This window comes from Mandrillus leucophaeus, unplaced genomic scaffold, assembly GCF_000951045.1.
Source record: "Mandrillus leucophaeus isolate KB7577 unplaced genomic scaffold, Mleu.le_1.0 Scaffold298, whole genome shotgun sequence".
Taxonomy (NCBI): domain Eukaryota; kingdom Metazoa; phylum Chordata; class Mammalia; order Primates; family Cercopithecidae; genus Mandrillus; species Mandrillus leucophaeus.
Window position 1 is genome coordinate 2,501,113 of NW_012103120.1, and position 13,992 is coordinate 2,515,104.

The 13,992-nt window shown below is 35.2% G+C and overlaps 1 protein-coding gene across 3 annotated transcripts in view; it reads right to left on the minus strand.

Annotated features, from left to right (window-relative positions):
- Positions 1 to 2,558: 2,558 nt before the first annotated feature.
- The window catches only part of DLD (dihydrolipoamide dehydrogenase), a 45,051-nt gene continuing 33,617 nt past the window's right edge, over positions 2,559 to 13,992 (minus strand). For all 3 annotated transcript variants that reach the window (XM_011986363.1, XM_011986365.1, XM_011986364.1), the window contains 10 exons: positions 13,471 to 13,540; positions 12,242 to 12,342; positions 11,802 to 11,945; positions 10,934 to 11,035; positions 7,001 to 7,191; positions 5,725 to 5,895; positions 5,224 to 5,413; positions 4,628 to 4,765; positions 3,599 to 3,688; positions 2,559 to 3,504 (listed from right to left, as the gene is read on the minus strand). In XM_011986363.1, coding sequence (XP_011841753.1) covers positions 3,439 to 3,504; positions 3,599 to 3,688; positions 4,628 to 4,765; positions 5,224 to 5,413; positions 5,725 to 5,895; positions 7,001 to 7,191; positions 10,934 to 11,035; positions 11,802 to 11,945; positions 12,242 to 12,342; positions 13,471 to 13,540 — 1,263 coding nt within the window. In that variant the 3' untranslated portion in view covers positions 2,559 to 3,438. The remainder of the gene's footprint in view (positions 3,505 to 3,598; positions 3,689 to 4,627; positions 4,766 to 5,223; positions 5,414 to 5,724; positions 5,896 to 7,000; positions 7,192 to 10,933; positions 11,036 to 11,801; positions 11,946 to 12,241; positions 12,343 to 13,470; positions 13,541 to 13,992) is intronic.

Sequence of the window (13,992 nt, forward strand, 5' to 3'; positions counted from 1 at the left end):
AGAATAAAACCTAGGCAACACCATTCAGGACACAGGCATGGGCAAAGACTTCATGACTAAAACACCAAAAGCAATGGCAACAAAAGCCAAAATTGACAAGTGGGATCTAATTAAAGAGCTTCTGCACAGCAAAAGAAACTATCATCAGAGTGAACAGGCAACCTACAGAATGGGAGAAAATTTTTGCAAAGAACTTCAACCCCATCAAAAAACTGGCGAAGGGTATCAACAGACACTTCTCAAAAGAAGACATTTATGCAGTCAACAAACATGAAAAAAAGTTCATCATCACCAGTTATTAGAGAAATGCAAATCAAAACCACAATAAGATACCATCTCATGCCAGTCAGAATGACGATCATTAAAAAGTCAGCAAACAGATGCTGGAGAGACTGTGGAGAAATAGGAACGCTTTTACACTGTTGGTGAGAGTGTAAATTAGTTCAACCATTGTGGAAGACAGTGTGGCAATTCCTCAAGGATCTAGAACTAGAAATACCATTTGACACACCAATGCTATTACTGGGTATATACCCGAAGGATTATAAATCATTCTACTATCAAGACCCATGCACACATATGTGTATCGAGGCACTGTTCACAATAACAAAGACTTGGAACCAACCCAAATGCCATCAATGACAGACTGGATAAAGAAAATGTGGCACATATACACCATGGAATACTATGCAGCCATAATAAAGGATGAGTTCACGTTCTTTGCAGGGACATGGATGAAGCTGGAAACCATCATTCTAAGCAAACTAACACAAAAATAGAAAACCAAACACCACATGTTCTCACTTGTAAGTGGGAGCTGAACAATGAAAATACATGGACACAGGGATGGGGGTGGGGGAGGGAGAGCATTAGGAGAAATACCTAGTGTAGATGATGGGTTGATGGGTGCAGCAAACCACCATGGCACATGTATACCTATGTAATCTGCATTTCTGCACATGTACCCCAGAACTTAAAAAAAAAAAATCCTAATAACTAGCAAAATTGTCATATCTCATCTACTAGAGCAATTATATAAGTATTTTACTTAACACAGTAGAAACTCTCCATTCCTTTTCAGCTAAACAATTAAAGATCTCACTTTGAAATTATTATTATTTTTTTTTTTGAGACACAGTCTCGCTCTGTCGCCAGGCTAGAGTGCAGTGGCATGATCTCAGTTCACTGCAACCTCCGCCTCTTGGGTTCAAGTGATTCTCCTGCCTCAGCCTCCTTAGTATCTGGGATTACAGGGGCCTGCCACCACACCTGGCTAATTTTTATATTTAATTAGTAGAGATGGGGTTTTACCACGTTGGCCAGGTTGGTCTCAAACTCCTGACCACAGGTGATTCGCCCACCTTGGCCTCCCAAAGTGCTGGGATTACAGGAGTGAGCCACTGCTCCCAGCCGGTTGAATTTATTTTAATCAGTTCAATGAAGTGGACAATTAATCTCACTCTTCACAAGCTATGAAAATATTGAGAGCTTAGTAGATAACAGTAACTGAAAAAACTTGTTTTATTCTTAGGACTTTATTCCCCACCCAGATTTGCATTCTCATACTGAATGTAAACACTTAAAGATGGATTTAACTGTTTTGTGTCTCTACAGCTAGGATTCCATATTAAATTATATTTCACTATTCCCTAACTAAAAACTTTTTTTCCCGAGTAAGGGATATGTTGGTATTTACATTAACAGCACTTCACGTGATACTGGGATTTCAAATTTTTAAAAAGATGCAGAGTTCACTTCCAATAATGCCAAAGTAGCACACAGATACCAGACCAACCCTCCTGCTGATCGCAACTGCAAACTCTGAACAAACATATTTTAGGAAAAACTAAAGGCACTGGAAACAACTACAAACAGGTGAAAAGTAGAGGGGAGCTGGCACTTAAAAAGTGAACAGCACTGGCTCAATGTCTCATTTTTAATAGGTTCTCACTTGAGAGGGAAACAGAAGCCAAGTTTTATTGGTTAAGGATCAGAGGGCAGAATATGGGGCAACCACAACAGCTGGAACATGAAGGGGAAACCCCAAAAAAACAGGAGGCACAGAAGGGGCAGACTTCTGCCCAAACTCTGGTTGACCCCTGAACTACACACTTGCATGGGAAAGACTTCCAGCAGCATAGCTAAAGCTAAAACAACTGAGAAGGGATTTCAGCTGCTGCCACCTACAAAGAAGACAGAGTTTGGAGTTGGTGTTCAGCCAAGTTAGACAACTATCAATTTTCTTTAGAAGTATGTAACAGAATCCAGGGTCGTTATGTCACTCATAATGAGCATGAGACAATCTATGCTATCTATACCAAATTTCAGAACTACTTAATCTGAATTATTCTTAAATTTAGTTATAATATGCAAAAGCCTACTTAGCATTTAGTAATTTGTTACAATATACAAAAGCCTACTTAGCATTTAGTACTTTGTTACTTAAGTCTCCTTAGGACATGGTCATTTTAAACACCACACATCCAATTTTATACCACTCTTTAAATAGTCATTTACCCAGCCAAGGAAAACACAGATTAAAGACTCCCTTATGTTATACTTCTCCAAAAGTATATATTAAACATTTAGTAGGTGTCTCTAAAATAGATGAAAGGATAATGACCTTTAAAATGCCTTAATATTGTCCTATAACATGAAAATAAAGATGCATTCAGGCCTACTAAATAAGAATATACACTAGAGGTAGTCGTAAAAAAAACTACGACCATCTCAACACGTACTCATAATAACCAGTAAATGAATATTTAAGATGTTTATTTCAGTATCTTCATTCTCCACTGTAATACATTTGAATCCCCACGTATTTGAGTTCCTTAAATAGACTCTCTTAATTTGGATAACTATGTAATTACCCTTCAGAGTTGTAGACAACGATGGAATCTACCCCTAAACTAAAAGAATTCAGGGGTTAAATAAAACAAGTAAGAAGCCACTTACTTACATCAGTTTGGTTTATAGACATTTGAATCTTATTTGAATGACTGACTTGTTTCTAATGTGAAAACCAAATTAAAAATAACTTGATCACTTCGCTTCAAACACAACTGTTCACATATCAAATTCTAACTCCATCTATGTAAAATTCAACTTTTCTGTATCAGAGAAAAAAGCTATTTAAATTCAGTGGCATTGAATCTTTCATGAACAGCATGAAAATATGAGTTGACGGAGATATTCCAGGATGCTACAATAAGTAGCTTTTTGTCTTACATATTAGTGCACTGAAACAAAATACTAAATTTATGTAAAATATAGATATAAGAGTATTCCATTCTGTCCAAACCTATTAAATACCTTCCAAAAGTTTCATAATTCAGTCCTAGAAATTCTTGGAGCTGTGAGAATATCCTGTTCAGGAATGTGACTTCTACAAAAGCTCCCAGGAAATTTCAGAAAAAAAATATATAATCTTCTAATTCAAAAGTTGATTGATTTGCCAAATGATGCAGCAAGATTTGCTTCTCTAAAAGCTTCTGATAAGGTCTGCAAGGGAAGAAATTTAGAATTAAAAAACAAATATTTGTGGGCCAGAAGAAAATTTAGGCAACCATCAATTCTATATGTTGTTAATAATTACCGGATGTGCATGACAGACTCTAGCTATATCTTCACAGGATGCTCCATATTCCAAAGCAAGAGCAGCTTCATTTACCATTTCTCCAGCACCCTTTAAAATAACAAGCCAAGTAAATTTGCTACCATGGTAAAAACTACATGCTAATAGGATAGCAATGGTTAACAGAGGAAGCTTTTAGATCTTAAAAACGCCTTAAATCTGTCTATCAGTTGAAGAAAAGTCAGGAAAAGCTTAACAGAAAAGGCGACACTGAAGAGCTTGGGCTCTGAAGCCAAAGGGCCTTCAATTCATATCTACCATTTACTACCTTAACCATTCATTGGTTCTGTATGCTTCATTCAGTTTCTTCACCTCAAAAATAACAGCACCTATCTTACAATGCTTATGTAAAAATAACAAAATGTATACTAAAGTGACACAGCACTCAAATATTCTATTCTCATTATTGTTACATCAGATACAAGAGATATCTATAAGAAAGATATATACTTTAGGCTCAGTGGTAGGAAAGGCTTCCCTTAGGAGGTAACATTTGAGCTGAGACCTGAACAATAGGAGCCAGCCATTCAAAGATCTGGAGGCAGAACAGTTTAAGCAGAGGGTACCTTAAGCACAAAGGCCCTAAAATGCAAACATTTGTGAAAATGAGAGAAGGCCCATGTGACATGGAATTAATGAGTAAAGGAGAGCAGAAAAAGAAGAGGTCAGAAAAGTAGGCACAAACAGATTCAGTGAGGCCCTGGATGTAACAATCTGAAGTTGAAAAGCACCACTGGAGGACTTTCAGGGGCATAATCTGGTATATGTTTTAAAGAGAGAATCTTGGCTGCAGGACAGAAAGTAGATGATACAGTGAGCAAGACTGTGAGAGTGCTGCTGGTATTCTTCTAGAAATGATGTAGAGAGAGCCATATTCAAAGTTTTGCTGGAAATGAGCAACCTCAGAGTAACACCAGGCGGTTTATAATTAATAAACAGTGATGCTTTCTAGAAATCTTAATGGGATTTCTCTGGTTTTATAATACTCACTGGTCCAAGAATATGTGCTCCCAGTACTCTGTCTGTCGATTTCTGCCCAAGGATCTTCACCATGCCATCTGTGTCAGCATTTGTCTTAGCTCTGCTGTTAGCAGCAAATGGGAATTTCCCAACTTTGTACTCAATACCCTGTGTGACAGTCAGAAAAAAAGAATCTACGTAAGTGCCAGAAAAGTTCATTCCAATTAGTAACATCATCTACCATTTGTTCAGAAAATAAATCCCAAGAAGGTAATTGTTCGCAAAGCACATAGAAGGAAAGACCAAAAGACTGGTTAATGAAATGTATCTTGGGCACAAATGCAAGCAAATACAAATGTCTGTCCATCTGGTTATATTTCAAAGCCAAATATAAAAAATCTGGAATTACTAGTTTTTTAATATAAGCAACTTCTCCTCCTCTCAATTACTGCTGATAAATCTGTGAATGATCTCTTTATAATGCTAACAAGGAAAAAATATATAAGCTAAACTATATTTCACAGCTGTTAAATACATTAGCATAATGATAAAATGCTGTTTCTCAACCACCAGTGTCATTGGCACAACTCACACATTGGCGTAAAACCACCCATGTTCAGACTTACCTCTTCTTTCAACTGCTCTTCTGATTTGCCAACCCAAGCAACTTCAGGGTGTGTGTAAATCACTGATGGCACACAATTATAGTCAATGTGCACAGCACCACCAGCCATTCCTTCCACACAGATAATGCCTTCATCCTCTGCTTTGTGAGCCAGCATTGGACCAGCAACTACATCACCAATGGCATAGATACTACCACAGAAATCAAAAGAAACACAATGAATTTCTGAAAGCACAGCTACTTATCTTCAGTTACATCATGGTAACAGAAGTTTCCAGTAAATAAGTCACCAAAAAATGTATCAAATGCAGCTCTTCAAAAATCTATGAATTCGGCTTCTTATCTCTGAGTAAAATTCAGTTCTTTTTTATTTTACATTTTGTAAGTTTACTGTTCTTCCCCAAAGCCAATACATATTTTAAGCATAAAAATCTTACTTTTCAAAATACTGTTTGAAATAAATTTTAAAATTACTGAAAATGCAGACAATTATCCAACTTACTTTGGAATTTTAGTTTGAAATCTGGTATTAACTGGAATTCTACCTCTGGGATCTAGTTCAATTCCCAGCTCTTCTAGTCCCAAATTCTTAGTAAAGGGTCGTCGGCCAATGCAAACCAAGAGTACATCACAAGTGATAACTTCAGCTTTACCACCAGAAGCAGCTTCAATACTAGATAACAAACAGTATATAAATGTTAAATACACATCTGCATAAATTGATAGGCTTAGAAATTTAAGGCCAGTTATTTCTCAACTGTTGATGACATTTTTGTTTTGTTTTGTTTCTGAGATAGAGTCTTGCTCTGTCGCCAGACTGGAGTACAGTGGTGCAATCTCAGCTCACAGCAACCTCCACCTCCCAGGTTTCAGAGATTCTCCTGCCTCAGCCTCCTGAGTAGCTGGGACTACAGGTGCACGCCACCACATCCAGCTAATTTTTGTATTTTTAGTAGAGATGGGGTTTTACCACGTTGGCCAAGCTAGTCTTGATCTCCTGATCTCGTGATCCACCCACCTCGATCTCCCAAAGTGCTGGGATTACAGGTGTGAGCCACCACAACCAGCCAGCACTGATGACATTTTTAACAATATAAGTTATTTGAATGCAAACATAAGACTCAGACAATGAAAGAGATTTATCATTAAAATCTAGAGGTCCATTATTAAAATCTCACAAAAACCACAGTATAATAAAACAGCAGTTAAGAATACGGTCTTTGGGTCACAAAAATCCAAATTCAACTACTGACTGCCACCCACTAGCTGTGTGGCAAGTTAGTCATTAATTAAGTCAATGAATTCAGCTTCTTATCTTTGAGTAAAAGTTAGTTATTAAACTATTTAAATACTACTAACTATTTAATTTAAATATTTATTTAAGAACTAATTCATTAAATATGTGAAATGCCACTAAAGTATTTAATCAGTAGAGTACCAGACGTATAGTAAACAATCTTTTATTACTGATTTCCCCATATATCTGCCAAAAAATATTGGTTCAATTTTATTGAATATTGGGAATTTAAATTTTTCTGAATACACTATAAGAAGGTACAACAATGAGAATATTGGATTAATCTTTCTAGCATTAACCTAATCATAAATTTCAATGTGCTAATGCAATAATTTGATAAGCAACTGAGTGATATTAAGTAATAAAATGACCTTATGTTAGAAAAAAACCTGTATTTGCTAAGCTGATTTTGAAAGTTGAGTGTTTTGCTTAAAGAAACAAGACAGGGATGCTACATCAAAAACAAATGATGTATACTTACGAAACATCAATTTTTCCATCTGACTTCTTGGTAGCACCAGTAACCTTTGTATTCAATTTAAATTTAAACCCCTGTTTTTGAAGGATGCGTTGAAAGTTTTTAGATATCTCCATATCAATTCCAACTCCACCTACATGACCTAAAAATTCAACTGCTGTCACATCTGCACCAAGTCTTTGCCAAACTGAACCCTGCAAATAAAAACCCCAATAATCATAAAAGTTTCTATAGCAAATGTTTATGAAATCATCTTAATAATTTATTGTAAAATATTTTCTTCTTTCACTAGTATGTTCCTATGGAGAAGCTCTGAGGTTTAAAATTAACCCTGTGTTAAATATGTATAACTTCATACATTTATTAACTTATTCATTCAATATCTGTTGAATACTACATGCTAGGCAATATTTTAGCTTCTAGGCATACATTAGTGAACAAGGCTAAAATCTCTGTTCTCAAGGATCTTATATTCTGGCAGGGGACATAGACAAATACGTAAAGTTCATAACAGAGAATAAAGTGCTACAAGAAAAATAAAACAGGAAGTAAAACTGGGACTACTGATTACTGGGATTACAATTTTGAATAGCACGGTTGGGGAAAGCCTCACTGGGAGTGACATTTGCACAAAACTTGAAAGAATGAGGCAATGAACTATCTAGTTAACTGGGGGAAAAGGGTTGTTCTAGGCAGAGGGAAACAGCAAGTGCAAAGGTCTTGAGGAAAAGGAAGTAGGCTACAAATCACTGATGTTTGCAGAATATTAAACTGGCTTCCTATTTTCTTTTCTCAACAAAGGACAAATTTTTACTTTTTCATTCAAATTATAATTTAAACTGAATGCCAGTTTACTTTAACATTTTGAAAATTAGCATAACTTCTAAACAATTATATATTAAACAATACATAACTGGCAAGATAAACATAATTTCACAGCATTAAATATGAAAAACCATGAACATATCCTTTGCAAGAATGTATACTAAAACCATCTGGTAATTCAAATGAACTATACAAGTTTACCTTCCCTAAATTAGGTGTGGGCATTCATTTAAAAAATCTCATGAATTTCTGGTATGAAGACTGAGTTAACTAGAGGCAATACAGTGACACTAAAAATCTAACACTATGTACATATAAAAGTTAACTCAAAATGGATCATGGACCTAAATGTAAAACCCAATACTATGAAACTTCTAGAAGAACACCTAGGAGAGGAAATCCTAGAATTGACCTTGAGTTAGGCAAAGATTTCTTTGATGTAACACCAAAAGCACAATCCATAAAAGAAAAATGATAAATTGGACCTCATCAAAATTAGAAAGTTTTAGATAACATTGAGAACACAAAAACAGAAGCCACAGACTGGGGAAAAAAATTACAAAACTTCTATCTGATAAGGGATTTATATCCAGAATATACAAAGAATTCTCCAAACTAAGAAAAATTCAATAAAAAATGGACAAATGTCTGAAGAGGGAAGATACAGAGATGGCAAATAAGTACATTAAAAAATGCTCAACCCTGTAAGTCATTAGAGAAATCTAAGTTAAAACCACAATGAACTGAATTCAACAACACATTAAAAAGATCATTCACCATGATCAAGCAGGATTCATCCCAGAGATGCAAGGATGATTCAACATACATAAACCAATAAACATGATTCGTCACATTAACAGAACCAAGAACAAAAACCATATGATCATTTCAACAGATGCTGAAAAAGCCTTTAATAAAAATTCAACATCCCTTCATGATAAAAACCCTCAAAAAACCGGATATAGAAGGGACACACCTCAAAATAGTAAGACAAACTCACGGACAACATCATACTGAACGGGCAAAAATTGAAAGCCTTTCCTCTAAGATCTGGAACAATATAAGAATGCTCATTTTTCACCACTTTTCTCAACATAATACTGGAAGTCCTGGCCTCAGCAATTATAGAGGAGAAAGAAACAAAGGGCAATCAAATTGGAAAGGAAGAAGTCAAATTAATCTTTTGTGCAGACTATATGATCTTATATTTAGAAAATCTAAAGACTCCACCAAAAAACTATTAAACTTACAAACTAATTCAGTAAAGTTGCAGGATACAAAATCAACATACAAAAATCAGTAGCATTTATATACACCAATAGTGGACAATCTAAAAAAGAAAAAAAAAAGCAATCCCATTTGCAATAGCTACAGAGAATATAAAACACCTAAGAATCAATTTAGCCAAAGATGTGAAAGATCTATACATAAAAAACTAAAAAACACTGATAAAACAAATTGAAGAGGACACAAAAAATAGTTCATATTCATAGACTGGAAAAATTAATATCATTAAAATGACAATACTACCCAAAGTAATTTACAGATTCAATGCAATCCCTATCAAACTACCAATGACATTCTTCAACTGCCAAAGTAATCCTGAACAACAACAACAAAAAACCTGGAAGAATCATATTACCCAGCTTCAAAATTTACTAAAAAGCTGTAGTAACCAAAATAGCATAACATCATACTGTCATAAAAAGACACATAGACCAATGGAACAGAATAAAAAACCCAAATATAAATCCACACGTTTTCCGCTAACTCATTTTCAACAAAGGTATCACAAACACAATGAGGAAAAGGCAGTCTCATCAATAAATGGTGCTAGGAAAACTGGATAACCGTATGCAGAAGAATGAGACTAGACCCCTCTCTCTTACCATATACAAAAGTCAAATCAAAATGGATTAAAGACTTGAATCTAAAATCTGAAACTATAGAATTACTGAAAGAATACATTGGAGAAATGCTCCAGAACACTAGTCTGGGCAAAGACTCATTGTGTAAGACCTCAAAAGTATAGGCAATAAAGCAAAAACAGACAAATGGGATTAAGTTAAAAAACTTTTGCACAGCCAAGGAAACAATTCACAAAGAGACAACCCACAGAATGGAAGAAAATATTTGCAAACTATCCATCTGACAAGAGATTAATAATCAGAATATATAAGGAGCTCAAAAAAAAATCCAGTTTTAAAATAAGCACCAGATCTGAATAGACATTTCTCAAAAGATGACATTCAAATGGACAACACATGTATGAAAAATTGTTCAACATTATTAATTCAGAAATACAAATCAAAATCACAATGAGCTATCATCTCACCCCAGTTAAAATGGTTTTTATCAAAAAGATGGCAATGCTGACAAGGAAGTGGAGAAAGGAGAACCCTCATACACTGTTAGTGGAAAGTAAGTTAGTAAAGCCACTACGGAAAACAGTATGAAGGTTCCTCAAAAAACTAAAAATAAAACTACAATATATTATATAGATTATATTATTATACAGATAATAAAACATCTGAATGTAATATTTCAGAAGTAGAGCAATTCCTGGTGATTACAAGGCACACTGGCTCTAAAATGGAGGGAAGTCATTGGAATTGTGTGGAAAGCTGCCAAATGGACAAGAAGGGAGAACAAGGCAGACAGAAGGTCTAAAATAACATGGTGTTCAGAGAAATGCAAGTAGTTTGACATTTCTAAAACCTAAGAGGCATAAAGATGAGGATAGAGAAGGGAAGAGCCAAATCATGTATGTCGTGGTAAAGAGAATAATCTTTATCTGGAATGCAATTTGCTCAGGATAAAAGCTGTCCTCAAATATCTGAATGGCTGTCATATTAAAAAAGAATTAGACCAGTTCTAGGAAATAGGAGGGTGGAAGGTACAAGGAAACAGACTAAAATAAAGAAGAACATTCTAAATGAGTAAATAAATAGGTTGTCTTGAAAAAAACAAAAGTAAACTCTTTTTACTAGAAGTGTTCAAGCAAAACTCAATGCTGATCAGCCTATAATGTTATACAAAGAATCAAAAAGGTGACCTTTAAGTCTCTTCCAACTCCAAGGAGGTAATAAGAAGCAGAAAGACAACACTTACCAATTCTACACCTATTACTCCTGCACCAATAACAACCATCTTTTCTGGAACTTTTTTTAAAGATAAAGCACCTGTAGATGACACTATTGTATCTTCATCAATCTGTAAGAAAAACAAAAGATATAATCAAAATAATCTGAAAAACCTAGTACAGTCGACCCTCCATATCTATGGGTTCTGAATTTGCAGATTTAACCAACCATGCACTGAAAATATTCAGAAAAAAAATTGATGGCTGCATCTGTACCAAACATGTACAGATGGGTTTTTTTGTCATTATTCCCTAAACAATACGGTATAAGAACTACTTGCATAGCATTTACAGTGTATTAGGTATTATAAGCAACCTAGAGATGACTTAAGTATACAGGAGGAAGTATGCAGATTATATGCAAATACTATGTCATTTTACATAAGGCACTTGAGCATCTGTGGGTTTTGGTATCCAAGGGGGGGTCCTGGAACCAATCCACGAAGGATATGAAGAGATAAATGTATTTATAAACTGTGATCTCAGCAGAATCACTAAAAATACTACGTCATTTATTTGTTTTGAGGTATCTATATACCTAATTCCATCAAATCCCATTAAAAATGCTGACTTTAAATTTTATCCTCCAATATTCCAAACGCAATGGTCAATTTTAACTTCATACTGTACTCAAACATATCTTAATATAAAGTGTTCTATAGCTGGTCAAAATCACTGCAGAATAAAGACAGGTAACTTCCCAAAGCTGAATGACCATCAAAATATAGTATTTCAGTCAGAAATCTCTCATTCAAAGTTCACAAATAGCATAAATAATTTATAAAACATATTTCTAAAGAAAAGTTGTAATGGTTGTAAATTACGAAGCACAAATACCGTGATTCCAGGAAAAGGAGTAACTTCTGAACCCGTGGCTATAAGAATGTTCTTTGTATCAACAACCTGAGTGCCGCCATCAACTTTCGTAGCAGTGACTTGATTTTTGCCAGTTATCTTTCCATATCCATTGACATGAATAACCTTTATGAAATAATGTTTATAAATTCGCAAAGTTTAAAGTAATTTGTTTGATGAATCATTCCAAGGAAAAATTACTCTGTAAATAATTTATCTAAAACAAAATGCTTCCTTACTCAGTAATGCTACACCATGCAGCAAAACATGTGATATATGTCAAGGAAATCTATTTCAGGTTAGCAAGCTATTTTAAATTAAATAAATATTCCCCTGTAACCAAGTTCAAATATCATCACTCCATAATGCAAAGTTTAATGTGTATTCAAAGTAAAGCAGAAATCTGAATATTAAACACTGACCTTATTCTGTTTGAATAAGTGGGCAATTCCACCTGTTAAAGCTTTTACTGCAGTACTCTTCTGCTCCATCATCTTGTCTAAATTCAAGCGAACTTCGGACACTGTAATTTGTTAAATTAATCTTTAGTCCTTAGCTAAATTCTTGAAGCACTGTGCAGTGTTTTTCACTCACCAACTGGAAAATTTCAACCTAATGCTCATAAAAGCCAGTATTAAAGTTTCAAAATGTAATAACTTATAATTATGGCTGACAAAGTTTAATCACCTAGGTTTTAATCACTCATTCAACTCAGAAGAGAACTCTGAAGCAACAGTATTGGATAAAAATGCTCAACTCAATTAAACTTTAGAGGTAAGAAGGGTATCTTAGAAAGTACCTCACATAACAACCAACACATATCTTAGAGATAAGGAAAAAGAGACTGAAAGATTTCTGATTTACCCAGGGTCACAGAGCTAGGATGTAAAAGCCTTGCCTACAATGCAGGTCTCCTGACTACCCCTAGCTCTTCTTTCTTTACATCATTCCATTTTTCATCTAGTATGATATTCTATATGATTTAGTGCATACACATCATCTCTATATCCAATGGACTGCCTGTAAGTAGCCCCTCAAACCTACCTCTGTAAAGAAACAAATGAAGGAAAAGTAACAACCCAAGGTTATGACTAGGTCCTGCCCAGAAGAGACTACCTTTCTGGAAGTACCTACCAACAACAATAAGTGGAGACAAAAGATTAAAACAGCTCAAAAAGTATGTCAGGAGACAAGATATGTTATGAAATGTCCTTTTCCTTTTCCGCTATGCCTCACTCTTTCTCTCTAATTTTTCTACTACCAAAAGCTTAAGTGGGCCTTCCTTCCTTCCTCTATCTCCCCATAGTACTCAGGAATCCAGCCTTCTCAGTGATGTCCAGGTTTCAGGAAATGAAAACTGACTCTTCAAAAACACATAAAGGCAAACCTCAGGAAAAAGTTGGCAAAGGAACAGAAGATATAATGGTAGAAATCTGGATTTGCAGAGTTAGGCTTGGTTATACTTGGCTGGGAGAAATCTGGACTTAGGCCTTCCTTTTTAAGTAAATCTCTCCAAATTTTTGAGATTCTTTATTTTACTCTTCCTTCACTAAACATCTATTATACATACATTAGACACATTTAAGTCTTTAGACAGAAGAGCCAAGTCAAGCAGTCTGGTTATGTTATTAAGTATGAAAAGTATACTTACTTTCAATTCCTCTAGATGCAAAATCTTTTCCATGGGCCATATGGTAATAATGAGAGTTGTTCAATAAAGCCTAAAGGAAATTAAAAAGATTAAATTATCAAATATTCATACATAGACTTCAAATAGTCAAAAAGCACTTATGAAATGATAGTCTCTTTCTTTTTATTTTTTGAGACGGAGTTTCGCTCTTTTTGCCCAAGCTGGAGTGCAATAGTGCGATCTTGGCTCACCGCAACCTCCGCCTCCTGGGCTCAAGCAATTCTCCCTTGGACTACAGGTATGCGCCACCACACCTGGCTAATTTTGTATTTTTAGTAGAGAGGGGTTTCTCCATGTTGGTCAGGCTGGTCTTGAACTCCTGACCTCAGGTGATCTGCCCGCCTCGGCCTCCCAAAGTGCTGGGATTACAGGCGTGAGCCACGGCGCCCAACCACATATTTTAACTCTACTACTACAAACACGCATGTCCATAAACTTGCATACTAGTCTGTGCGTGTATTCAGGCTTCATATAAATAGCATC